This window comes from Microtus oregoni, unplaced genomic scaffold (assembly GCF_018167655.1).
Source record: "Microtus oregoni isolate MIOR12 unplaced genomic scaffold, Mior012 000013F_ref0000133, whole genome shotgun sequence".
Taxonomy (NCBI): domain Eukaryota; kingdom Metazoa; phylum Chordata; class Mammalia; order Rodentia; family Cricetidae; genus Microtus; species Microtus oregoni.
Window position 1 is genome coordinate 49,690,306 of NW_024543072.1, and position 27,459 is coordinate 49,717,764.

The window sequence follows — 27,459 nt, forward strand, 5'->3', positions numbered from 1 at the left end:
GCTGTGATAAACCCTTACACAAATAACTTAGAAGAAGAAGGTCTTTATTTACTTTGAATTTCAAGCTTACATTTTATCATTAGAGAAAGTAGCTAATTCCATCATGTCCACCAAGAGAAAAATGAGCACATTCATAACAACTATTTACTTGCTGATCAGAAATTTCTCTCTATTGTTATGTAACCAGATCCAAGAGTTAGTGAATGGTGTCATTATTTTATGATGATTATTCATGTATATTGATGGCTTTAAAAATAAAATGCTTATTATTAAAGTATAAAGTGTTTTTTAGCATTATCTGTTTTATTTGATTCGAGATTGTCATGCAATTTATTTTATTGATATTTTTCATTGTTGTTTTATTCATAATATGTGCTCAAGTATACAGAACTTCAAAGTAAAATGTTGTTTTCCTTTTCCTATAATATATCTCTGGTTGATGTGAAAATTTCAGGAATGATCTGTTAGCAACTAGGCATGACTCAGGGATCAGCTCCTGCGCTTGTAAAAAAAATGAGGTCATCACACAAAAAGGACTTCTAACATCTCTCTATCTTAGTTTTGTATTTATTGCATTTATTTCAGATAATCCTTCTATAGAACAGTGCAAGGAAGCAATTAAAAGTAATGAGTGATATTAACTCTTGAAAAGGTTACATTTGAAAAAGCACATATACTAAGCAATGTATTTCTGAGTACAGTTGAGAGAAAGTCCTTCCAATATGAATTCTTATGAGTTCCCCATATATAGAACCATAGCTCTCTGCGTTTAATGGGAAACCCCTTTGGGAATTATCCCTCTATAGCTTTCCTTGCTTCTACAAGCAGCAGACTTTTCTTCACTCAATTATCTCATGGTTATGTTTATTAACAATGCACTTACACAGGAGTAAACCTACAAGGTTGAGTTTCATGTCACTGGAAAGATGATGTAATTAAGAAAATCTTGAAATACTCGACTAAGAGAATCTAGCAAATAATCTTGGTATATATCTGTCTACATGTAGACATCAACATAGAATAATAAGATCTATTTTTTTGTGAATATTTACATATGTTAAATAGTCATACTCATGCTGACAGTTTATATGGAGAATTAAACAAACGAAAAGCCTTCTTATTGTTTTTATTGAACTATACATTTTTTCCCACTCTCCTCCCTTCCTTCCCTTTCCTCTTCTACCCTCTCCTATGACCAATTTACTCAAGAGATCTTTTCTTTTTCTCCTAAAAAAAGACTTTTTTCTCAAAATGATAAGACCCTAAAAGAAGGCTGATATATTTGACAGTTTGTGAGATAGAAAACACAATTTACACATGTCAGGGATGTTTAAATGACACTTTAATTATTTATGCATCCTTTTTAAGAGTTCTGTGCTCCAAGAAAACTCAATGAACAATAAAACAATAAAATAAAATACATTTTAAGCTTACCATAGACTGTCCTACTCCACAAAATTCCATTAGGAATAAAAATTATACATAATTAAACTACTTTATCGCCACATGTGAAGGTTTGAATGAGAATGATGGGAAGGTTTAAATGAGAATGATGCCTCCCATAGATTCAAATATTTGAATATTTGGCCTTCCTTGGATGAAAGTGTTTGAGAAGGATTAGGGGGTATGTCTTGTTAGAAGAGACATGTCAGTGATAGCCACTTTTGAAGTTTCCAAGGTACACACCATTTCCAGTTATTTTTCTCTCTCACACTTTTTCTTCAGAAGCAATCTTTTAACTACTATATCCATACCATGCCTGCCTATCTGCCACCATTCTCTGTAACATGATGGTCATGGATCCTACAGTCCTCTGGACCATGAGTCTCCAAATTACGTTTCTATCATGATTGTCTTGGCCATGTATTTTATCACAGTAATATAAAAGCAACTAAGTCACTACTCAGAATGAAAAAGAGGGATATAATGATAGGGAGGGTTATACATTGTTTGTGATAAATAATAGATATATAATACCAGTTTGAAATATGGTCACATTGCCATGTCACGCAGATACTAATAATAAAATGATAATGTCACTTTCAACGGAAGTGTGCAGTATGTACAATGCTGCATAGATCAATTCTCAAGACATACCTTTTATCTTTAGTGAGAGAACATGGAGTTAGTAATAAATTTGATAACAGTAATTGCAAATGAAAACTAAATTTTTCATTTAAAAAGTCTTAATAGTCATAAATTTTATACATTGTAGATCTTTGTCCTTCTTGCCACTGAGATTTATTTTTATCTGTTCAGTGATTAAATTATTATTAAATAATTATTATTATTTAATTATTTCCTATTAAACTTTCCCATACTGCTGAATACCCCAGAGAGACAGAAATGAATTGACTGAAGAAATCATAGCCTTTATTTCCATTAAGTATGATTTTTCATTAGCAAAAACTGTATATGCTTTCAACACAATAGGGTGGCATTTTACTTACAGGCAATCAGAACATTGAAAACATCAATTATAAGCATCATGGCAATACATTAGTTAATATGCTTTGCTAGTTTTAAACAATGAACTAAAATTCCCTGTATTACTCGAAATCATTGAAGGGTAAATACAATATGTCTCCTCCATTATAATAACATATATTAGAAAAGTCTCAGAAAAAAATCAAAAAAATTTATTTTAATAGACAAGTATCCATATTTTTATTCTATTATTTTAATTTTTCCCAAAATAAATCATTTAGTGAGAATTATTATTGTTATCATATTATTGATTCAGCTTTTATAAGTTTTTCTGAATTAACTATTTAGAATGGTTTTAAAATTACATTGGAAAAAATCGTGTAAGGCTCTGTGATAGTGTCAATAGATTATGTTTTGAACATTTGTAAGCACTACCAGCTATTAATCAACATGACATGTTTTCACAAATGCTTGTTTTATAGCTGAATAGAGTTTCCCATAAGGCAATGAGCTTGCCAATATTTAAATGCAAATTGGTGTGCCATTATTAAACTCTATACTCAGGCACCACTAAATTACTTTTGACTCATAATTAAACACTTATTCTAGACATCTGAACTCCTTGTTCTTAATAGAATAATCGATTGCTGAATGTATTCCAAATACCAAAAAACTGGCTTCATAAAATAAATTTCACATCCTGTCATTTTTTGGTTTATCAGTGAAAGACTATAAACAATTTAACCATTTCAATACTAATCTGAGTATGAAAATTCAAAATTAGAAATATATACATCCCAGTGATAATTTTTAAATTCTTTTAATTACTAATACCTATAAATTTACCATGGAATATAAATACAATGTTCAGAAAAGAACTGATGGGAACAAAATACCTACTCAGTCCCTGAACATATATAGCAACTATCCTTCATAATCTTCTAACTGAGTGAGAGAATCAAGTTCCACAAAAAAAGCAAAAGGCAAATAAAAAATCTAAATAGCATAAGGAATCAATTCAAATAATAATCAAACCATATATTTTATTACCAAATTGAGTTTTATTTCAGAGATTTTTAATGATGTTGACAACAGTCTATATTGCCTAAGTATTCATTTTAATAAATACTGTATCAAAGGGAAAAATTTAAAAATCAAAATGAGGGTGTAATTGATTACTCCTTTCCCTGCCATGAGTTCAAGAGTTATCCCCATACCTTTCTCTCTTTTCAAATACTACATATTACTTATCAAGTTTAAAGAATTAACATTTACATAAAATCATATTTCTGTGAGTTTGCCCACACAACTTCTAAAAGAAAGGGTAAACACAGATAAGTTTTGTATAAGTACTGTTAACCACTGTTGAAAAAGAAATAGTGATTTTTTTTTATCAAAAACTGATTAAAATTTTTTTCAACATTGTTGTAGGAAGGCTGCTTATTTCCCAGCTGCTTAGACTCCTGAAATAATCACACATATAAACATTAATTAGATCACTTCTTGGCCTATCTTTTTTATTTGCTAGCTCTTATATATTAATATTATCCATTTCTATTAATCTGTGTATTGCCATGTGTCAGTGGCTTACCTGTTTTAGCATGTTTGTTTCTGGCAGTGACCCATGGCGTTTCTCAACTTCACCTTTCTTCTTCCAGAATTCAGTTAATTTCCCCTACCTATCTCTATACTTTTGCCCTGTCACAGACCAAGAGAGTCTCTTTATTAACCAATGGTACTCACAGCACACAGAGGGGAATCCCACATCATCTCCCCTCTTCTGTTTAAATAAAAAGAAAGGTTTTAATTTTAACAATGTAAAATTACGTGTAACAAAACAGTTAACAAGTAAGAAATATAGTTACAATATTTACATCTACTTTATTTTCTATTATAACTAAGAAAAAAAATATAATTATATCTATATATTCTTCAACTCCATCAAAGACTCCAGAAGGATATATTATCTAAGTACACAGGAAGTGCATTGTAAGCAGCTTCCAAAACTCTAGAATTGACAGAGACATCTTGCTGCCTGGACAGTCACCCAAAGTCCTTCTGTACCATTTGGACATTCATCTTCAGCCTACCAGCCCAGAATATTCAATAGACTTTTCCATGAAGTAGGAAATTTCAAAGACAGTCCTGCCTATATTGGCAGTTTGTCAGACATTTTCTTCTGTGTTCTGCAGAATTTCTCATGAAGCAGGAACCCTGAAGGACCATCCCAACATTAGACAAGTTCAGCAGTTATTTCTCTGTGGGTCCTGCTCTCCAGTTCATACAGCATAGCATCAAGTATTCCAGGTAAGAGCAGTTTCTTACTCAAATGGCTATCAAACTTTATAAGGAAACTCTTTGATGTCTATCATCCTCTTGAAGTAGCTTGGTGCTTCCAGGAAAAGATGTATCTTACTGTCATGAAAAGTCTTAACTTCTTAAAACATTTTAAATGCTATATTCTGTAGCTCTTTGAAGTGGTTGAACAATACCTATCTATCTGAAATATATCTCTATACATCTAGAAAACCTAACTAAAGTGATTATAAGCTTTACTATTATAGATGATTCTCTATTAAGCTACATTTCCTAATTATATATTACATTTTTTTTCAATTTAGTATTGTCAGCTTTATTTTGAATTAGCCATCTATCAAGAGTGCACGCCAAAAGAGTAGAAAAAAAAAATTAAGGATCCTATCAAAAAAGTCCCCTGATGAGCGGGAGGAAGGAAGAGACGTTAGGAGACCTTCTTAGAGAAGGAGATGTTCTCCAGGTTATGGATGCCATTCTTGTCAATGACCCGAACGCTGAAGGTAGGCAGATTCAAGATGAAGCGCTTCTGGAGCTCCTCCAGACATTTCCTAAGGAGCTCCACTGCCCTCTCACGTGAGATAGTTGGTGTGTAGTATCGGTCAAGGATACTGAGAGTCAGGAAGGCACCATAGCCATGAGCTGCAAAAGGAGCCTTGGCCAAGGCTGCCAGGTAGTCCATATAGTAAAGGGCTGGCCCTTCATGCTCATCATAGCCAGCCAGGAGGAGATTCACATGATATGGAGTCCGACTCCGAAGACAGTCAGCCAGGTTTCGACGTGTGAAATTAGCTGCTGCCGTGGGGGACAATTCATAGCCATTCCGCATCTTATAAAGCTGCACGTTTTTCTGGATATATTCTGCAAATTGTACAGTGTCTCCAGCCTCTCCAACACAGAGGAGTAAGATTTTTTCACTCATCTTAAACATCTTGTCATGATCGTCCTTCATCTGGACAATGTTGGTGGCGGCCACCCGATCGGAGGCGACGAGGACATAGTCGGGGCCCTGGATGCCGATGAGATACTCCATGGTGGCGCGAAGCGTGAGGCAGCAGGGTCTACGGAGAGAAGGACTTCCCGGGTTCACGGCCGCACCAGTGAGACAGCACACCCGGACGAAGCTGGGCGTCATATATTACATTTTTAAATGAGATGTACAGACATAATACCTTAATCAAGAGCAGAAATATACATATAACAAAATTGACTAAATTTGTGTCAATGAAGCAAGATCCATACCAATTCAAAGTATTCTCTATATCATATTCCCCTTTAAATTTAAACAAACATTTATGAACAATATTTGGGAATTTGGGCATCGTTCTCACCATACTGCCTTATGCTTTTTGTTGGGTGAAGTAATTTTTGGGGGGTGTTCACAGCGACCTTCCAAGGAATCTTGGACTTTTAAACCAAATTAGTCTGGCATTAACCCACAGGTTCTCATCTTCTGTGGAAACAGAAGCAGAACCTCTTTTCCAAAGCAAAATATCCTTAAACCCATAATTTGAAGTCAATTAAACTTTAAAATATATATATTTTATATATAATGAGTTGGTTGCTTAACTCATTCACAGTCAATAATTTTAAAGAAAACACAATAATATACATAATCCAAGCTCTCTGTGTATATCCAATGTTTAAGTGGCTTATTTGTTTGTACTCTATTTCTTTTTAATATTTATTTCATTAACTTTACTCCTTTAATTGATGACTTTTATACTTTGTTATATTACATTTACTGTCTTTTTATTCTCTTTCTTCTCTCCTCCAAGCCTATATACAATTATCCAATACTGTGACTCATTCAGAGTTTAATTGTGTCTGAATCTGTCCTATTGTGTATCTGTAATTCTTTTGTGTCAAGGAGTATTTCTTGAAATGCTAAGCTCTTCTAAGGTTGCTTTGTCTTTTGGCTCCCCCCAGTACCACATGGTGGGGAAGAAGTCTGTTTAGTGTGAGCCATGCTTGCAACCCTATTTTCAGGCACATAGCAGGTCTATGTTGCCATTAAGCAAGTTGTAGCACTCGTCTCACAAACCCCATTTAAATCTTGGTCTCCTGAAATTGTCAGAGTTCAATCTGACAGTATGGCCACGATTACACCACTTCAAAACTATGTGGCTTTTTTCTGTTACTGCTGAATCAGGAAGACCTCTCATAAAGGAGCTGCAGCATGCCTCTAGCAAGCAGAGTGCACTGGGTAAAGTTCTGGAGTCTGTATCCAGTGGGGCTACATGGTTTCTCTCAACTCTGCCTTCATTTTCCTAGCATTCAGTTTAGTTGTCCCTTCCTACCTCTATTCTTTTGCCCTATCACAGGCCAAGACAGTTTCTTTTTTAACCAATGATATTGGGGAGCCTACGCGGGACCAAACTAGAATGGGTACCAGAAACTTCGGTACTAGTTAATCCCAGATGTATTCAGTTTGACAGCGAGGACTAGCCATCACAGATTTGAAATGCCTTGAAAAAGCTCATCTGTGAAAGGTTGTCCCTAAATAGTGATTTCAGCCTTTGAGAGGTGGTTCCTCGTTCATAAGTGGACCTTATTGTGTATTAATACACAGATGGGCTCAAATTTGGTGACTTACTGAAGAAGTTTAGAGAGATGGAACATAGCTGGGGAAGCAGTTTCTGGGGCTATACTCTTGCAGAGTATATCTTACTAAGCCAAGGTTAACTTTAATAATACCAAAGTACGAGGAAATACATGATCAGCTGTCCTCTAATGCCCCTTTGCCATTGTTTTTTTTTTTCTGTCACATTACAGACTTCAAAGCAATAAAATTCATTCAAATGGGTTGAGGATATGAGCCAAAATAAACCTTCCTTTTCAATCTTTTTTTCCTCAAGTATGTCATAGTGAAAAATAGCTACAACAAATTCAAAACACTAACATTCTACACAGATGAAGATGAGTAGTCTCATAAATTAGCAGAAATTTACTAGGTAAGATACTGAACAATCATACGTTAGTAGACTTCATTTTCAATATATGTTGCCTACAAAATATTTGGAGTTAAACACTGAAGCGAGAGTCTATAATCTCTTTACTTTACTACCCCCATTTTACAGTATATGGTATGGGATGAATTTCAAGGTCTGCGTTATCACACTGGCATTTTCATGTGTATACTCGTCATGACTGCATATCCTCTGTGTTGTTGACCTGCTTGAAACTCTATACAGCGTTTTTATATCTTATTACTCTATATTATTAATCACAAAATATAATAAGGTTCAGAGCAAATTAAAGCAATCAATAATGAGTATAGTACTGAGGAATGGAGCAACTAGTCTTTATTATTCTACAATTAGAGGCATTATTCTACAAATATTTCCTAAGAATTGTATCTTGACATGATTTCTATATGGACGCCGTCAACTCTAATGAATGAAGTTATAATTCACAACCTTTGAAAGTAAGAGAGCATTTAATATCATGACTTTCATACAATCCATTCTTAGAGTACACATTTCTAAGTGCAATATACTTCAGAAGCTAATTAAATATCATTCAGACTCCCTAGCCTATGCGTTAAATGTGATTTGCTTTATCAAGAGTTTACATAAGAGGTCTTATAAAGTTCATAATATTTAGTAAGTGAGGCTTCCTTATATCAGTGAGGTCTTCACTCTTGGAAAGAATTAAGGTAGTTGTTTTAATTTTCAGTTGTTTCTCATAAGCCAATGATTTTTTAGTAATTTGTTGTTGGCTCCTAATTTCTTTCTGTCTTCTTATCTGCGTAAGATTTCTGCCATTGTGATTCCACAAAGGCCTTGCCGTAACTGATCTGGTGTTGATACTGTGTCCATGAACTTACAGAATTATGAGTTAAGTGTCCCTCTGTAGACACTAATATTCTGCCATAACGTTTCATTAGAATCTTCTGAAAATGGACTATTAATAGAACATTGAATGAAAAACAGAAGTAAAAATTTTGGGAGTATTTACAAAATGTTTGATAAGAGAACAATTTGATTTTGACAAAAGACAAGCAACTCATAAATCCATGATTTTTATAAAAGGATAAAATTTGGTGTATAAAAATTCATACTCAGCAGCCTCGAAGAATCATAGTCAAGATAAAATAGAGTGCACACGTCCATTCTATCACCTTCCTGTAATAAATTCTGTAAGGTATAGCAAAAATTGTGCGCGTAAGAGACATTTTTTTTTCAGAGTGTGTTAGAAATGTTCATGAAAAAGATAACTTGCATTAGTCAATGTAAGAGTGACTCATAAAATACATATACTGGTTGAAAGAAAAAATAAACAGATTTTTTGAAACAGACCTGTGTTTCAAAAATATCACAAGTGAGTCAATTTGCCTTCTTGTATCTTTCTTACATATTTGCCTCCTGAGTTGCTTGTTTACCGAATTAGAAATGAAAGTCAAGTGCAGTATTTTTATAAATTTTATTATTGATATATTTATCTCATCTATTAAAAGAAACACAACTTATATCTTGTAAATGGAGACTTTCCATTTTCTTGCCACCAAGACCTAAATAATAACATACAAAATATATTAATTACAAACCTGTTTGGCCTATTAGTTCAGGTTTCTCTTTTTCTTCTTTTCTTTTCTTTTCTTTTTTTTTTTTTGTTGTTATTCTTGTTTTGTTTTTCGAGACAGGGTTTTCCTGTGTAGCTTTGTCACCTGTCCTAGAATTATCTCTTGTAGACCAGAATGTCCTCAAACTCACAGAGATCTGCTTGCTTTTTGCCTCTGCCTGCCTGTGCCTCCAGAAAGCTGGGATTAAAGGTGCCACTACTACTCGGCTTCAGTCTTCTTGTTACCTAACTCTTACATCTTAAATTAACCCTTTTCTATTAGTCAATGTATTACCATAAGGCAGGGGCCTACAGGCAAAGTTCCAACATTTGTCTTCTTTGGAAACTACATGTCTACTCTCTTTAGATATCTGTGCTTGGATTTCCTGTCTGGTTTTACTCTGCTAAACAATTGTCCGAAGCGGCATTTTTCATTATCCAATAAAAGCAACACATACACAGAAGGACATCCCACATCAATACATTCATTTGTAACTTTGAAAACAAATCATTCTTGTATTTCATAAATATAATATAAACATATATAATTTATTGTATACACACTGCTAAATGTAACGGCATAAACGAATGGAGACAGATTGTAAATATATATATATATATATATATATATATATATATATATATATATATATATAAAGCTTTAATGTAGAAATAGACTTACAGAATCACCGTTCCAGCGGAGACCAGGAAAGCAGAAGCAGCGGCTGGGAGCATGCTTGCCAAATTTATAGGCAAACATTAGCCGGAGGAGAACACGCCCCCTAAGGGGCGGGACTTATCCCTATATCTCCCCTTTTTGTCTAAATAAGACAGAACTAAACCAAATACAACTATATACAATAATAACAAATAATAAATATAACAAACAATATTGAGAACAAAAGTTTTGCTAAACATTCTATCTCAAGGAGTCTAAATAATGTAGAGAGTAACTAAAATTATATAATCTTCAACTCCGTCAAAGATCTGAGAAGGGAATAAATATTACTTAACAAACGAGATATATCCAAAATATGCAACAATTGACAGAGACAACTGACTACCTGGACAATCACCCAAAGTCTCGTTTGCAATGTTGAGTCAACCAACTTTGGCTAAGGCCTAACATAACTGACGTACCATTATTAAAGACAAGGAACTTTTCAAAACTATCTTACCCTGTCTTGACAGGATATGACAGTCCTGTTTTATCCATTGATGCATGCTCTGTATCTCTGTCAGTGGTTGAGGTATGGGCATTTCTTTGCCCCAAGGCCAGTTCTGCCAAATAGAAAGGCTCCAGGTGGAGTGTCTTTGGTGCTCAACATTCTCTTGGGAATAGAGCGGTGTTGCCAGGAGCAATTGTGTCTCACTATCACAAAACTCTGAGTTAGATAAAAGGCCATTTTCTACAGCTCTTTGAAGAAGTTGAAGTTTTCTATCTATACTAAGTATAATCTCTATATATCTAGAGAACCTAATTAGTCTGATTATAAATGACAAACTTAGATGACTATCTATATAATTCTCAATATTTATCTAACTTAAAGACTAAGACAATAAACGACTGTGTAACAAATGGGGATAATGACCTCCAAATATAAACATTGTACAAATATACATTGCAATATGGTAAATATATATCAATACACAAACATTATATAAGTATCTTAATCAGAGGCAGAAATGTACACTGCAATATGGTAAATATATACGATATATATTTATCAATACAATATATGTCAGCACATAAAAAATGTTTTAAACAGAGATAGAAACATACACGCATACAATAGTAAATATAATTTAACTTTGTATCAATATACAAGAATCGATACCAATATATTTGTCTAAAAGCAGTAACTCACAATTATAAATCTATTATCCCATCATTCCCTCTTTTTTTTTTTCAAAATGGTCTCTGAATTTATAAAATTCCTCCCCCAACCTCACAACCCCTAAATGATGTCCCTAAACCCAGGGGTAAACTTTACTTGGAGAGGGGACATCGTCCTCTAGAATTACTTCCAGCTGTCATGGGGGCGACGTTCTTTCTGGGGGATACTGTGAAAGTAAAAGGATGGTTAAATTTCAAGATCAATGTCTTTTAAAATTGCAAATAGTCTCTGAGTATTTTGTGGAGGTCTGGCCAGAATGTTGTACAAGATGTGCACCATTTCAGCTAACCAAGGTGGGAACGTCTTGTGCAGCTGGTATCCAAAACAGGTCTTGTAGAAGCGCTATCAGTATCATGACATCATATCAACCAGGTAGAGTTGTTGTTGTGGGGCCCCATCTTTTTCCTGTACACTTCAAATGTCACTTCAGGAAAAACTCATTGTACATTGTGAAAAACTTAAACATTAATCATATAGACATATATAGACATATATATATATATATTCAATGAAAGGCATGATAGATATATTCAATGAAAAGTATGATAGATATGAAGAAAAGCAAAGATGTTTTCTAAACTCATATTTCTTTCTGTCCCATATCATGGCTCTTGACATGAGACAGAAACTCCAGAAACTCTGGGTTTTTCTCTTACTAACAGGCTTGGAATTGGAGAGGGACTGAGCCAGAGTCCAACTTCAAAACCAGCTCTACATATTTATAAAGACATGTTTAATAAGACATATATATATATATATATTAATACTTACAAAATGTGTCCATCCATCAGTAATTAAATATTCAGGGTCCCTTAATTTTTTTGAAGATGAGTATTTTCCTGTGGAGATAAGAAAAGAACCCTGCCTCCAACCTATCTTTATTTCTTATCATCAGTATGCTCACCATCCTTATGAAAGAATTGTTATTTATCTTTCCAAGTGGCTTCTCTTCTTCAAACCGAACTTTTATTAATTTTGACGGTATCCACAATTTTTCCTCACCTGTGGAGATAAGAGCAAAACCCCTTTCCCAACGTAGCACATCTCCTGGCTTCCATTGTGATGTCAGCACATCCTTGAAATAAACTGGTTGATTTAGTTCAGTAGACTTTTTCATTATCCAATGTCTTTCTGCAGCCATTGTTCTCTTCTCATTAGCGTTGAGAAAATTCAAGGTTAACAAAGCATTATGTAACCTATTTCTGGGGGTGTTTTCCACCCCTTTCTGTTTGTTCAACATATCCTTTATAGTTCGATTTTATCTTTCTATGACTGCTTGACCTGTAGGATTGTATGGTATACCTGTAACATGCTTGATATTGTAATAATCAAAAAAACCGTTTCATTTTCCTAGAAACATAAGCAGGACCATTATCTGTCTTTATTTGTGTAGGAATACCCATGATGGCCATGACTTCTAATAAATGAGTGATTACTGAATCAGCTTTTTCTGAACTTAAAGCAGTTGCCCACTGAAAGCCTGAATATGTGTCAATGGTGTGATGAACATATTTCAATTTGCCAAATCCTGCAAAGTGGAACACATCCATCTGCCAGATTTCATTCCTTTGGGTGCTCTTTGGATTAGCCCCTGCAGGCAGTGGCGTTTGGTTATAGAAAGAGCAAGTAGGGCATTTCTTTACAATCCTTTAGCTTGTTGCCATGTAATTGAAAACTCTTTCTTCAAACCTTTGCTATTAACATGATGTTTTTTATGAAATTCAGAGACTTGTAGCACACTACCAATCAATAATTGATCAATTTCTGCATTACCTTGTGCTAGAGGACCTGGCAGACCCGTATGGGATCGGATGTGTGTTATGTACATAGGGCAAAGCCTGTTCCTGATCAAATCTTGAACCTGGAGAAACAATGAGGTTAGTTCTGTATCATCAGGTATAAATTCAGCAGTTTCAATATGTAAAATAACCCTTTCTGCGTATTGTGAATCTGTAACTATATTAATAGGTTCTTTAAAATCCCTTAGCACCATAAGAATAGCATATAATTCCACCTTCTGGACAGAATTATACGGACTGTGTTCCAACTTACCCAAGTCTTCTGATTTGTAACCTGCCTTCCCTGATTTATTGGCATCAGTATAGAATATACGGGCTCCAGTTATTGGAGCATCACGGACGATTCGAGGAAGAATCCAAGAAGTTCTCTTTATGAAGTTAAGCCTCTTCCTTTTTGGATAGTTGTTATTAATGTCTCCCAAAAAATTAGCACAAGCTCACAGAGATCTGCCTGCCTCTGCCTCCCAAGTCCTGGGATTAAAGGCATGCGCCACCACTGCCTGGCCGGCCTCAAACTCACAGAGATCCGCCTGCCTCTGCCTCCCAAGTGCTGGGATTGAAGGTGTGGGCAACCACCGCCCAGCCAAGTCTCTTTGTATCAGACCAAATTTGCCATTGTGGCAGCTTTTGTTGCAAAACCGCAGGTACCTGAGTTTCTGCTAATTCAGGCAGTGGGGTTCCGCTCCAAACTTAGCCAAGGCAGACAGAATGGGCCTGTGTGGCCGAGTGTGTCTCGGATTCGGCACTGGGGCCCAAGACACGAACTAAAAAACGTCACCCGGGAGGGTTCTGTGTTAGCTAGCGGGCTACCAGCTTGAGTTGTGGGCAAAATAGCCCACGTTGGACGCCAAAATGTAACGGCGTAAACGAATGTAGACAGATTGTAATATATATATATATATATATATATATATATATATATATATGTGTGTGTGTGTGTGTGTGTGTGTGTGTGTGTGTGTGTGTGTGTGTATGTGTATGTATATGTATATGTATGTATATGTATAGCTTTAATGTAGAAATAGACTTATAGAACCACCGTTCCAGTGGAGACCAGGAAAGCAGAAGCAGCAGCTGGGAGCACTCCTGCCAAATTTATAGGCAAACATTTGCCCGAGGCGAACATGCCCCCTAAGGGGCGGGACTTATCCCTACAGCTAAACTTTTTTCCAGGGATAATTTTTGTTTTATCATGAATATGAATTATTTTGCTCATAAATGAAAAAAATCAGAAAGTGAATTCTATGCTGTGTCCTTGTCATGAAATAAAGCAATGCTTACATTTCCAGCTATTCTTCTGCTAGAATGCATATGGGAATAGGTGACATATATCAATGGTTGAGATGTAACTAAAAAAAGGTGCAATCAGTTATATAAAATTACATTGCAATGGCTATCAAAAACTTCTACCAGGATAGAAGATTTATCTTGTCCAATATCTTCAAGGTATTTTATTTATTTCAGTGTCTTTGGTCTTAAAATGACCTTTGCGTTGAAATATTTATTATGTTCTAAGAGAGTTTAATTGAGAATTGTCACTTTCCAAAAGAGCAGAAAGATTAGATTGATTGCAAACTTTTTAAATAGATAATAATTAAAGGCTGTGATATTTTGAGTTCAATTTGACCTATACATCAATTATTAAGCTTTTTAAACATGTATTTATATGAACAGTGTTGACGTTGAGCACACAGAAGCTGAAAATGAGTGCTAGTATTCAAATAACAATATTTTTATTAATTTATCTAATGTGTTCACTTTATATGCTTTGTTTATAGCCTTTTCAGACTATATCATTTAATATAGTATGATATCTGACAATATGCATAATATAGTATAATATAAACGCATTACATGCACAAATGTGTGTTGTTAAGTTATTTTTTTATAGAAAACTAAATAAGTACTGCCTTTTGCGAATAGTAGAAAAGTAAATAAAATTGATTTTGATAGCTAATTCTAAGGTCCCCAAATTAGAAAAAAAATAGTGGAAAATAGTAAAGGTAACTTCAGAATACTATTAAATTTCTATTTAATGAAATTGAATATATATTTAAAGTAAATGTTGATTTCAAATTGTAATTTCTGGAGTTCCCTTGATCGCATCCTATATTGATGGAAAAATATTGTGTGTAATGTCATTTATAGATAGATGCAGCAGGCTACAAGATTTTCTAAAGTGCTTCAGAATATCTAGAGAAGGAATATTATGGAGATCCTATCAAGTAAAAGGTAACTAATAAAGAATGTTTTAAAACAAATATGGCTAACTTTATTATTATGTGGGAATGATAGAAAATGTAATCCGTAAATAATCCCCCAATCTACTTATTTTTTTATAGTTAAATTTGATCTGTCTCCCTGCTAAAACCTTCTGGAAAGCTGAACATATTGACATAAGGGCTGAGCTGAGTCACCTTTTCACTCTTGTTTGTTCTTTAAAGCAGTGAGAGACAGAGGAGAAATACGATCAGCTTGCAGCAAAGAAAGGAGTGATGTTAACAGGTTCACCATCCTTCAGAAAACCATCTTTAGGATTGCAGGGCTGGCTGCCTCTTCTCCTGTTGCTAAGCATGATTGGTAGTTCTAGACCATTAGTTGACTTCGGGATTATAAATTTAAGAGTAATTGGGCTTTCAAACCTGTTTCCGTAATCCTTGTTCATCACCATTTCCCAGTTAATCAAATATCTAGAGGTAACGGAACAAGTCTACATGAAATCTATGCCCAGCTAGGCCATTTATAGATCAGATTTATAGGAAGAACCTCAGTCCCTTAGTATTTAAAATGGGCTTCTGTTTTAACTGTAGATTATTTCTCATTGTAAAATTATTTAGCATAACTTCCTGTTATAATAAATACAGATTTAATATAATAAGCTTAATGTTTCATCAGGGCTGAAATTATTTTCTAAAGTACAAGTATCTATCCTCACTTAAATCCAGTTTTAAAAGTTGTGTAGTGAAGTCTGGGACAATATCCTGTGCAGAGTGGGAGTGACAGACTGTTAGGTAACATTGTGCAGTTTACAGCTCTTAATGGGCTGTGTGACTGATGATCACAGGTGAAGACTCTTCTTTCTGAGAAAGATTTAAACCTGGGGGTGGTGGCAGGAAGGGAAATTCTGAGTAAAGAATGCATGGAAGAAAACAGAGACAAAATGAAAGGTTGGGAGCTAGAGAAGAGGCAGGAAAAATGTCTCAAAGGAGAAAGTGAAGACAGCAGGAGGTTGAAATGAACAGTTCATCTAAATATCTTAAATTTCTGATTTCTTTACAAAACAGATTTTTGTCTGTTTGCTTCTTGATTTTTTTTCCCACTTTAATCCTGTCTTTGTTTTTCTTCTAGATAAAGAAAATTGGAAGTGGGCAGATAGTCATTATTTTAATAGCCAGAAAAGTGAATAATCATCTATGCTTCTCTATGAAGACGTTTAGATTGCTGCTTTTGGAAATTTGACTTTAATGTTGAGTAAGGCAGGCGGTATGGTACATACAGAGGTTGCATTTTTATTTACTAATAGTTATCTACTTTTAAAATACTATGGAAAAATGCAATCTCTATAATGTAATGAATAGTGTACACTATGAACAGTGTGTTGTTAGGTGAAATTTTTTTTATCATGAAGGTATAGCCTTATAAAAACCAAGCTACCTGCAGTATTACAATCATGAGTCAAGATAATTTCATAGGACCAAGATTATGTGTTTAACACACTAGTGATGAAACAGCAACAATAAAAATGACAAAAACAAAAACATAATGGGGCACATGGCAATAAATGGAATTAGTATTTCTACCAAACCATTCTGGTTACTGGATTAGTGACAGTGAAAAAAATATTCTTGAAGGCCACATAAGACATATAAATTATGATTATTTATGTGCTACACATTTTAAACACAAAATAGTGCTATCCAATAAACCCCTCCCCCCAGGTAAAAACAAGTATTTGGCTATGCCTTGGTATTTCTCCACTAAAATCCCTTTGAGTTACAACATGGCCTTGAGAAAATTCTTTGTTAAATCAGATTAAATGACTTGGGAGGTTTAACAACCCAGTGTCGTATCAGTTTCAATTAGATAATTAGCTCTCCCAAAGAGCCTCTGGAGAGAGAAACATAGGTTAAGCACATTTAATTGAGCAGAAGAATGAATGGGGATGGAAAGACTTTTCAATATCATAACCATTTTCCTTTTTTTAATGCGAATGGGAAGAATGAGGGGGCCACAGAACGACTTTGGCTCTAGTTGTAAACAGGTCAAAGTCAGCAGAAGAGAGGGAAAAATAGCCTACTTTCGTATTCTGTCTAGATTGCCCCTGAGATAGATGCAATCTATTTATTTAATATCCTATGCGACAGTGAAATATGAAAAGTGGCTTGCTAGAAAGAGAAATGAGCAGTCATATGTCACTAGCAATAATGTAACATTGAGAATGGTGTCCTTTGTACTTGCTGAGGATAATTAGATTTCAAATACTTTTGGAAAAAAGTAAGCAAAAAATAGCATATCTCAGTTTTCTTTGTGATTTTTCTCATATGTTCCAGTAAACATAAAGAAGGAAAGAATGTTTTACCTTGTTTTGTAAAAGACTATAATTCCAATTTCTAGGTTTATTTTCTATTTTCCCAACTAAGTAGAGAGAAAAGTGTTGGATGTTATATATGAAACACATCGTGACCTCTGACAGATTAAAAAGATAAAAAAGTCAAGGACCTGAGTAGTTGAGCAATATTATGGTGGTATGTTAATCAGGTCTTCTTTTAAAATTTAATTATTTCATTTTTTACTTGTATTGAAAATAATTTTGTTTCCTCATATAATATATCCTGATGGCAGTTTCCCCACACTGTACTTTTCTCAGTTATTCCAGCTTTTCTCAAATTTGATTCAAACCCCTTTCTGTCTCCCATTAGAAAACAAATAGACTTTTAAGGGATATTAATTAAATATAATATATTAGGATAAAACAGAAACTAATACATCAGAATAAGACAAAATAAAGAGAAAAAAGAGCCCAAGAAATGGCACAAGAAACAGATACAGACACAGAAATTCACTTAGATACAATTTCCTCTTTCCATCCCTCCCATCAAGCCCTCGCATACACTCCTCACTCCTTGCTCTTTTTCAAATACACGACCTCCACTTTCATTGTTGTTATGTATATGTATGTGTGTATCTATATATTTATGTATACTTTTACATATATTTCTTAATGCATAAACACATTGTGTTCTGTCTATATGCTGTTACTTTCATTTTATGTATGTCTTCATGACTGACCACTGGTATTGGATAACCAATTGGTGTGCTCTTTCTGGGGAAGACTATTTCCCCAACTCTCAGCATACCCTCGTTGCCCTTAGTTCTTTCTCTAGGGTTGAGGCCTCTTCTGTCTTCTTTATATGTCTATCATTGTTTTTCATGTTCAGCTTTTATTTAGGAGTCATATTAGTGAGACTTTATGTGCTTATTTCCTGACATTCCTAAGAGGCACAATCTCAGAACAAACTCGGATCCTCTGGATCTTATAATCTTTCTGCCCTTCTTCCACTTTCGTCCCTGGGCCTTCAGTGTGCAACTGTACCATAGATTTTATCTGTTGGGACTGCGCTCCACAGCTTTGCATTTTGCTTTATTGTGGTTTTATGGAGTGCTTTCCCTCTGTTGCAAAGAAACTTTTTGTTTTGCTTTGTTTTTCTGATGAGATGAGTAGAACATTTATCTCTGGGTATAACGAAATATATAGAATGTAGTCTGCTTTTTGACTCACAGATAGACTAATTGTTGTAGAAGCTAAACATCTTTTATTGTTCACAGTTATTTTCAAAATGAAATCTGAAAATACATACTGTATTTTAAAGACGAGTTCAGATGTAAATGAAAAGAAAGTCACTGTGATGATCCAATCCGTGACACGCAGGGTGACGAAGCCACAAAGAAAAATAATGCCTACACTAGGTCTCTCCTGTTTTCTGTTCATTCCTGTTTTTTGTTAGTCTACTAGTTACTTTTCTGAGCTAGTTTTGTATTTTAAGAGGCAATGTAAATATAGCCATCAAAGAGTGAAATGAGACACCAATTAATTTAACTTTTCAAATGCCAAGTTGATTGATGTTTTAAAGTGTAACTTGAATCTTAAAGATAAACATCATTTTTAGCATTATTAGTTTAAATTTTGTGGTATAGTGAGTCTTATGAGAATATTATGAGCATTGAAACCTGCACAAAATTTTCTATGCTGATGTACTCTTTATAATATATGCCTGAAAGACTTCTATTTAATTAGCCTGTCACATGTAAGAAAATTAAGAATCAATATCATAACCATTAAGCTGTGTTTGCATTTTGTGATAAAAATATATCATGTGGTTCTATAAACTTAGAAATGCCCCCAATTATATGACATATGACTTAAAACATGATTATAGTTTATTAATGAAATCTTAGTTTTTAATTAGAGGTCATTACTCAGTAAATCCTAATTCCAATAAATCAAATATTGGTAAAACATATTCAAGTTTAACTTATAGTTTGCACAGTAGTTTAGAATGCTACTAAATACATTGAGGTCAATTATTAAATTTTTATAGTAAAATGGAAGTTAACTCTTATTTTTAAAACAAAAATATAGACAGATATGATATATACCTTCAAATTAAATAAATTATAAAAAAATTGTAGTGTATGCATTTTTTGTGGTATCAATTAGGATAATTACATGCTAAGCTACATCCCTGACCCCAAGAATAGAATCTCAAAAATCAATCAAAAAGGAAATATATCATGAAATATTAACAACTGAGCTGCTTCAACCATACAAAGGATTGATTAGATATGAAAAACCTTAAGAAGGCAACCACAGAAATGGCAGACAGATTGAAAGTACGGAAAGCAGTTAGCAAAAGAAAGTACTTATAAACCATTGAGAATAAAAAGATCTGAACCTTGAAGACGGACTCCAGTGGGCTCTTTTTGTCATGTGTGGGACTCAGCTGCTGGAAAGCTGAACGCTGCAATTAACTACTACCAAAAAATAAAAAAAAATTAAGGTATACACGTCAAAATGATAATGTGAGGGGAGTGAAGAAGAAAAAGGAAGTCAAGGAGAAGTCCCTGCTGTTTTCTCTCCAGGTTTCCTGCTGGGCCTGGTATACCACTGTCACAGCTGGAAGAGGGACTGACTTCTGAAAGAAAAAAATCCATTAGAGTCCAGGCTCAAGATCTCATACTTAATGTGGAAAAGAATGAGTTTGAAACCAGAGCAGTTTTTAGCAACTGGCAAAACCCAGTATCCTTGAAGTCAAACTAAAACTTTAAATCTTCACTCCCTAAGGACATTTTCTGGAAAGGCAGTTTTATTCTCTTTTCTAACTTAAGGGGACATTGTTTCTAGGAAATCTGAGTTGTCAGAATAGGTATAATTTTCAGCTCAGTTGTTCCTGGTCCTGGGTAATAATCTATGCGACTCTGTTTTCTCTTTAATAATTTTATTCCAATTTGGTCGTCAGTGTTTTTATACTTCAGCATTGCTTTTATCTGAATGTACATTCACCCTGTTGTGAAGTAGAGACACAACTTTACATATAGACTTCCTGGATAAATAGGCCATTATCTCAGAATCAAACACTGACTAATGCTATGTTCCTGTTTCTCTCATCTATATCTAAGGTCAAATAATTGTAGATATATTGGATTAAAGTTATTCTGTTTGCTTTATCAATTCTCTGCACTATCTCTACATTTTTTTCCTCAAATTATGTCTCCTTTAGTAAGAAAACTTTCAAATGATGCAATTCATGTTAAATTCTTTATATTTATATTGAAAGTTTCTTGCATTCTCATTTTTAGTGTATTATTTGGTCATATAAAAATCTAATACTTATTTACTGAACTTCACGGATCCTGTGTTGGACTACTACCATTGTGTCATTTCAGGAATTACTTCTTCATTTGCATGCAAACTGAAAATTCCCTGTTATTTCTATTATTTTATCTCTTTCTCCTTCATGTACACAGATATTGCAAAACCCCCATCCATAAAAAAAAGCAGCTAGCAATATATTCTACTATCTAATTTGTTTAAATTAGCATCTTCCAAAGTAAACAGCAAAATAGCACAGGTTCTAAATTCTTGAGACTCAAGGTCATACAGATCCTGCTCCTCTCTGCCAGCTGAAGTTTCTACCATTTTATCGTAATTAAATTTAAAAAGACAGATCCCACATAATTATTCACTGCTTGTAAGCAGTATTAAACATATATCATAATACATAACTATGATTTCAAATTCAGGTTACTATTAATTACATCTGGTCAATTTTTAAATCCGTGCTCTATAGCTAACACTGGGATTTAGTAGTATCCTTTATGCACAGAATATTAATTCTAGGTCAGTGGTTCTTACTCAGCATTTTACATCCTCAACTAGTGCCATACTCTTGTTGTAAATCAAGTTGTAGGACAGCACAGGCTCTTTGATTGAGTAGGTCTGAGGTAGGACTAACATGCCTGCATTTCTAACATGCTGAAAGGAGCTGTCAATGTTACTGCTCCAAAGATCCCTCTTTATGAGTCACTGGGAATGTAGTGCTTTCACTGTTGGTAGTACACCTCTAGCTCCTATGTCTATTTCCTAGTACCCTCCTATATTCAACCAGCTAGTCTGAAAATTAAGCAGCAGACGGCATTCTTAAAATCTCATGGATTTCTTCTGTCACTCTATTTTGAGTGTTTTTCTAGAACTAGGAATTTTTTTCTCACTAATTTCCTAAATTTTATCACTATTTCTACATGCAACTCCCTTACTAACATTCATTTTTTGGGTTATATGTGATATTCATGCAGTGCATTTTGATCATAGTTTGCTGCTCCAATATCTCTAGCTTTGGCTTCTGGGAGATCTTATACTTAGTTTGTGAGTCACATTGAGTGGTGCATTTTCTTTTCCTTAACAACTATTTTATTTTCCCGCACTGCCAATAATGTCATTCAGGCTCATTTAATATGTTACTCACTTGTAGAAACAAAACTGTTGATTTGAAGATGACTGATTCTTTTCATTGAAGAACAGAGATATGGAGGCTGAGTGTCTGTTATACTCAGATGATAGTGTTTCAGTGTTTTGAACTCTCCACAGTTGACAAGCAGGGCATGTAAGAATTGTATGATGTAAGTATTCCAGTGTATTTCCCAGTTCAACATTTGTTTTTAGGTTAAACAGCATTTATTTTATAAATGATAGTTTCTGTAACTTATTTTACATTTTTCTTGAATTACATGAAATTGGTAAGTAGTATGAGAAGTTAGAATACTAAACAAATTCAAATATGCACCAAACTCTTACTTTCAGTCTAGATTTTATATTCTCTAAAATGCAGATCTTAGATTAGCAAACATATAAATTAAAATATATTAATTTGTAATCATATTTGATGTTTTTGGTTAGGCCTGCATATGAAAATACATTTTCCCAAGTCTATACCTTATAATAATGCAATTATGTTTTTCTTAGTCAATTAAGACTACTTACACATTAACAGAGTATCTTAAACACCTAACATTTCTCACAGTCTTGCAAGCTTAGAGGTGTGAGATCAAGGTGTTAAGTTTAAAATCTGTCGTGTGTCGGCATTACAGATGGTTATTGCCTAGCTATGTCCTCAGAGAGAAGAGAACAGAAAGTAAATAGAAAAACTTAAAGCTGGGTTTGCTCTTTTGTCGGTCACATTATTTCATTTTTTGAACAAAATTTCCTGGGCCGAGGCTGGCTTTGAACCCACAGGACAACCAAGAATAACATGACAGAAAGATCACTCTGTGCCTCCTGATACTCGTATAGGTTATGGTACAACACTTGACTTTTTATAGATTTGTTAAACTCACTCATGATGTCTCCACTCTAATACCTCATTCACCACCCAAAGGACGTTTTCTTAACTTTTCCAGGTAAGATTTCAGTGTATAAATTTAGAGGAAAACCGTATATGCAGTCTACAACAGCAGCCATATCAACACATAACAAGAAAATAGACACAATTCATATCATTTCCTTCTCAGTCCATAGAAATTGTTTACATTTGAGGTAATATCCACAGTATCATTTACGTGTTTTACATATTTTTATCTTCCATATTCACAGAAGTGAAAGATCAACCACTCTGGACATGCATAGTGTGGTCCCTAGGCATTTAAATGCAAATAACTGATGTGTTTAACAAATGATTAAGCTCTTCTAGTTGATCTCACTCTGAATTTCCGGAAGTGGGAAAGTATCTTCACACTGGTTTGTTTGCCTTGCTTAGCCCACTCAACCCATTGTTTATCTGTATTAATAATTTCCAAAGCTGTAATTTTCTTAAGAGGGGAAATGCTAGCTGAAATATAATATTATTTTATTTATTTTTCTGTAGTAATAATCTTTCATGATTAAAGTAACACGTGAAGGTATTTAAAACACAAATATGAGACCCTTGCCCTCACTGATGCCCCATCTTCAATTTCTAAGGCAAGGTCTTATTATGTTTTCCAGGCAGGTCTGGGTTTTATGCTCTTCTAATCTTACCTTCCCGAGTTCTGAAATTACAGTTTGAGCATCCTGTGCCCAGTAGAATACCTTACTTTTCAATGTCCCTCTCATTTTTAAAGTGTAAAGATTATTTGAATTTCAGTTTTCCCATGTTTATTTTTAAACTATCATATAAGTATGTTTTAATAATTAGTTATATATCTATTTATGTAAAAAAGTAAAAATGTATATTTTAAAATTCTGCACTATAGTAAACAAAGAAATCATCTTATATACAACCTATGCATGGTTGGTTCCAAATTATTTTAACATATTTTCACACAATTTTTAAAAGTGTGCCCAGTCAAATTTAGTTATCTGTTAGAATTTCAGCTTTTTCTCAATGCAATATATTATGGAGATTTAATAATTATTTTGATGATAAAACATGAATCTTCTGAGCTCTGAAAGAGCCTAAAAGGAAATCATGTTTCAAGACACATGGTCACTGGAAACCTACTGCTTGTTTAACCAGACCTATTCAGAGGTAGCCTCAATCAAGTGCTATCTGCATGATTCTCACTCAGATAATCAATTCTGAAATTACAAATCCCTTCTTACTATTTGAGACCTGCTTGTCAAAGTTTTTATAATATTTCTGAATCAAAAAATGAATCTATTTTTTTCAATTTTATATGCTCTCTGCCTCTGCAAGTCTCATTGGCAACATCCCAAATTACATGAGGATGAACTATCAGAAATATCAGTTGAATTGAAATAAGTTATTGAACTGGTTGTACAGGACAATAGCTATTGGCACCAGGCCAAAGCTCTAAGACACACTGTGGATACTATTTTGCTCTGGTTTATACAACAGATCAGAACCTGTTTTTACCTGAATAAGGGCTAGATTATTAAATTAAAATAATCACTCATTCTCCATATTAGCAAGAATTATTTTCTGAGGTACAATGGCAAACTACAATACAGTATGGTCAGTGATAAGAGAAAAGAATATAGTTAAGTGCTATATATGTGTAAGTTGCAGGTATAAACTACCAAATGTGGTGGTACTAAATCATTCTCTGTTGAATAAAGAAATGTGGCTCAGAAAATGTCACCACCTTATAGCTAATAATATAACTTTTCCTGATTAGAGATGTTGCTGAATGCATACCCCCCAAAATAATATATCCATTTACATATACACAGGGTCATATGCAAAATATTTGGGTCAAATTAAAGCATTCTTTTTAATTATAAAGGCACTTTTCCTCTCCTCCCCTTCCTATCTCTCCCCTCCCTTTAAACACTCCCAAGCCTCTTCTATTCTCCACTCATTCCTTCTCCCTGCTTTATGTTCCTTTTATAAATAAGCATCTTAATTTCCCAAAGTTATTTGCTAAGCTATCAATAATAGTTATTTTGTGGAAGGAAGTGGTAGCAGAGAAACTTATGGTTAAGGAAGAGAAACAGGATTCAGCTTCTCAATTCCACAGACTGAACAAGGCTCACAGTGCAGGCAATGGGGACAAATGCACTCTGCAACCTGTTTCCTTGAATATACAGAGAAGTAGCAATGATGTCAGGGCAGTGCTGGTGATGCAGACAGATGTGTTCTGCAGCCCCTTTCCTTAAACATAAAGAGAAGCAGCAATGATGTCATGGAATGGCTGATGCTAAGAAGAACTTAGATATTTTAATGCAACATAAGTTTGTTCTATTTAAAAACAACCACTGATATGTAAATTAAAAAAATCAGACTTATTTGCTTTAAACATATTTGTTTATAAATTTAAATCTTCTAAGACAGGTGCTATATATATGTATATGATGTATATTTGTATGCATATTTATGCACACATGTGAATATATGCTTATGTAAGTGTACCTAACGAGTTATTAAAAGAAAAATGAAAAACAGTGTATCCATCCAGGAAGAAAATGTGTTAGGGAGTCTATAGGGAGTTGGATGCAGACAACAGAATTGAATAGACACCCTCATAGCTCACTATATACATGCATGAAATTCTCAAATAATAAGTAAAATCCTTATAGACTTACTCAAATAAAAAATATACATTTGCTGAATTTACATTGTCATAGTATTGTGGCCAGATTATAAGATGTTCCTTTTATGCACTGTGTCAGGTGTAAGAATGACATTATCAACAATATGAAAGGCTGCTTTCCTAGAGAAATTGACCAATAGACACATGTTCACGTACCAATATTTCAAAATAACTGTACTAAGACATGTTAGCATTGACAAAATTAGCTTTACAACTTTGTCCTCAGAGTGTTCATCAGCAAGATTGAATAAGCTTGCCTGCAAATTTGCTCATGGATTTTGAATGATCAGGTAGCAATTGCTAGCTTTCTCAGTCGTGAATTCAACTGTATTCAAAGAGTTCAGATCTTTGGTATTTCCGGTTCATGCACAATCGGATGTCCTGATGTCAGTAATCACAAGCAAGTTTAGTGTAGCTGCTTTAGAGGAATTCAACTAATAACTACAAATGTATTGAGTTTCTTTTTTTTTTTTTTTGGTTTTTCAAGACAGGGTTTCTCCAAATGTATTGAATAGATAATATTGTAGAAATTTATTGAATTTAATATAATGTTTCTGGTTCTGCTCCTCTCTCTGAATCTAAATTGGATTTAAGAAAAATATTCTAAACATGAAATTAATCAACTTCATGAGTTTTTTAGTATTGTTAAAGTTGTAGAAGCAAGACTTGGGTGTTATTTAGAGCAATTCAAAGATGGTGAGCTTCAGCTTTTTCATTTCTGCTTAATTAGTTATGCAGTTAACAAATGGAAAATTATTGTATCCAGCTGTGACTGGAACATACCTTAAATGTTCTTTAATAATCCCCAAAATTAGATATATCTGCTAACTTTGCAATATAGGGAAATCTTGTAAGTTTTGTTGAATTCAGCAGAGGAGACAGCAAATGGATGGATGGATTCAGCAAAAAAAAAAAAGAAAAAAACAGAAAAAAAGGAAAAAGAAGAAAATTTATAAACAGCATATTTATAACTTTATATCAAATCAGTATGAAATATAATTAATGTGTATAATAAATATCATGATCTTTCCAAAATGATATATGGTTTAATTAAGTAATAAACAGTTCTATGAGGTATTCAGTGATATATTCTATGATAGAACAAAATATATGATACTTTTCATATAAATTGTTCACATTAAAAAGTGGCATATTTTATTCCAATCTTTAGAATCTCCTTAATTAGGTAATATAACTTACTGAAAGTCAATTTTGAGCAACAACTCGGGTGTCCAAAATCAAAATGACAGCTGTTGACATATTATTTAGTTATATTACAAAGACTGAGGCAACGTTACTTTTGAATAAAATACTGAACTATATTTGAACTAGGTCTATTGGCAACTGTTAGTCTTTCTAAAGATAAGGTTATATAAGAACTTACTTTTCAAGTGACTTCAATTTTCCAAAGGAAAACTCACTCTGTTTAGAGGTTGGAAAGTCTGTGTTTCACCCTGAAATAAGAAGGAGCGAATCCACATATTTGATTTCTGAAATTAATATGACACCTCTTCTCTCACTGAAGAAGTTGACAGCTGGACAGACACTAGGCTTGAACCTTCAAGATCATTCAGCTCCTTATATTAAAACAGTGTTTCTTATCCCTTTAGCAGCTCTTTACAAGATTTGTTTCAGTTTTTTATTTTGTTATTTTTCATTTGCCGTTTGCTTGAGCCATAGCAATCCATTTGATCGGATACTTCTCTAATTGACAAGGGTGTGTGTGTATGTGTGTGTGTGTGTGCGCGCACTTAGGCTTATGTCTTCCAGAAAAATATGTCAGACTACTTTTTTGACATATGATTTTAATTTTCTGTTTGTTTTGTATATTATATTTTTCTTTTTACTGCAATTTTACTATGATTTTTCGGTGC

At 33.9% G+C, this 27,459-nt stretch overlaps 1 protein-coding gene across 1 annotated transcript; it reads right to left on the minus strand.

Moving 5' to 3' along the window:
- Positions 1-5,040: 5,040 nt before the first annotated feature.
- LOC121455247 (proteasome subunit beta type-2) lies at positions 5,041-5,828 on the minus strand. Its single transcript, XM_041662877.1, has one exon. It carries the CDS (start codon positions 5,771-5,773, stop codon positions 5,168-5,170), a length of 606 nt encoding a protein of 201 aa, XP_041518811.1. The 5' UTR covers positions 5,774-5,828; the 3' UTR covers positions 5,041-5,167.
- Between the last annotated feature and the right edge of the window lie 21,631 nt (positions 5,829-27,459).

Excerpts from the sequence above, each read along its gene's own strand:
- LOC121455247 (XM_041662877.1), bottom strand. The coding sequence starts at position 5,773 with ATGGAGTATCTCATCGGCATCCAGGGCCCCGACTATGTCCTCGTCGCC.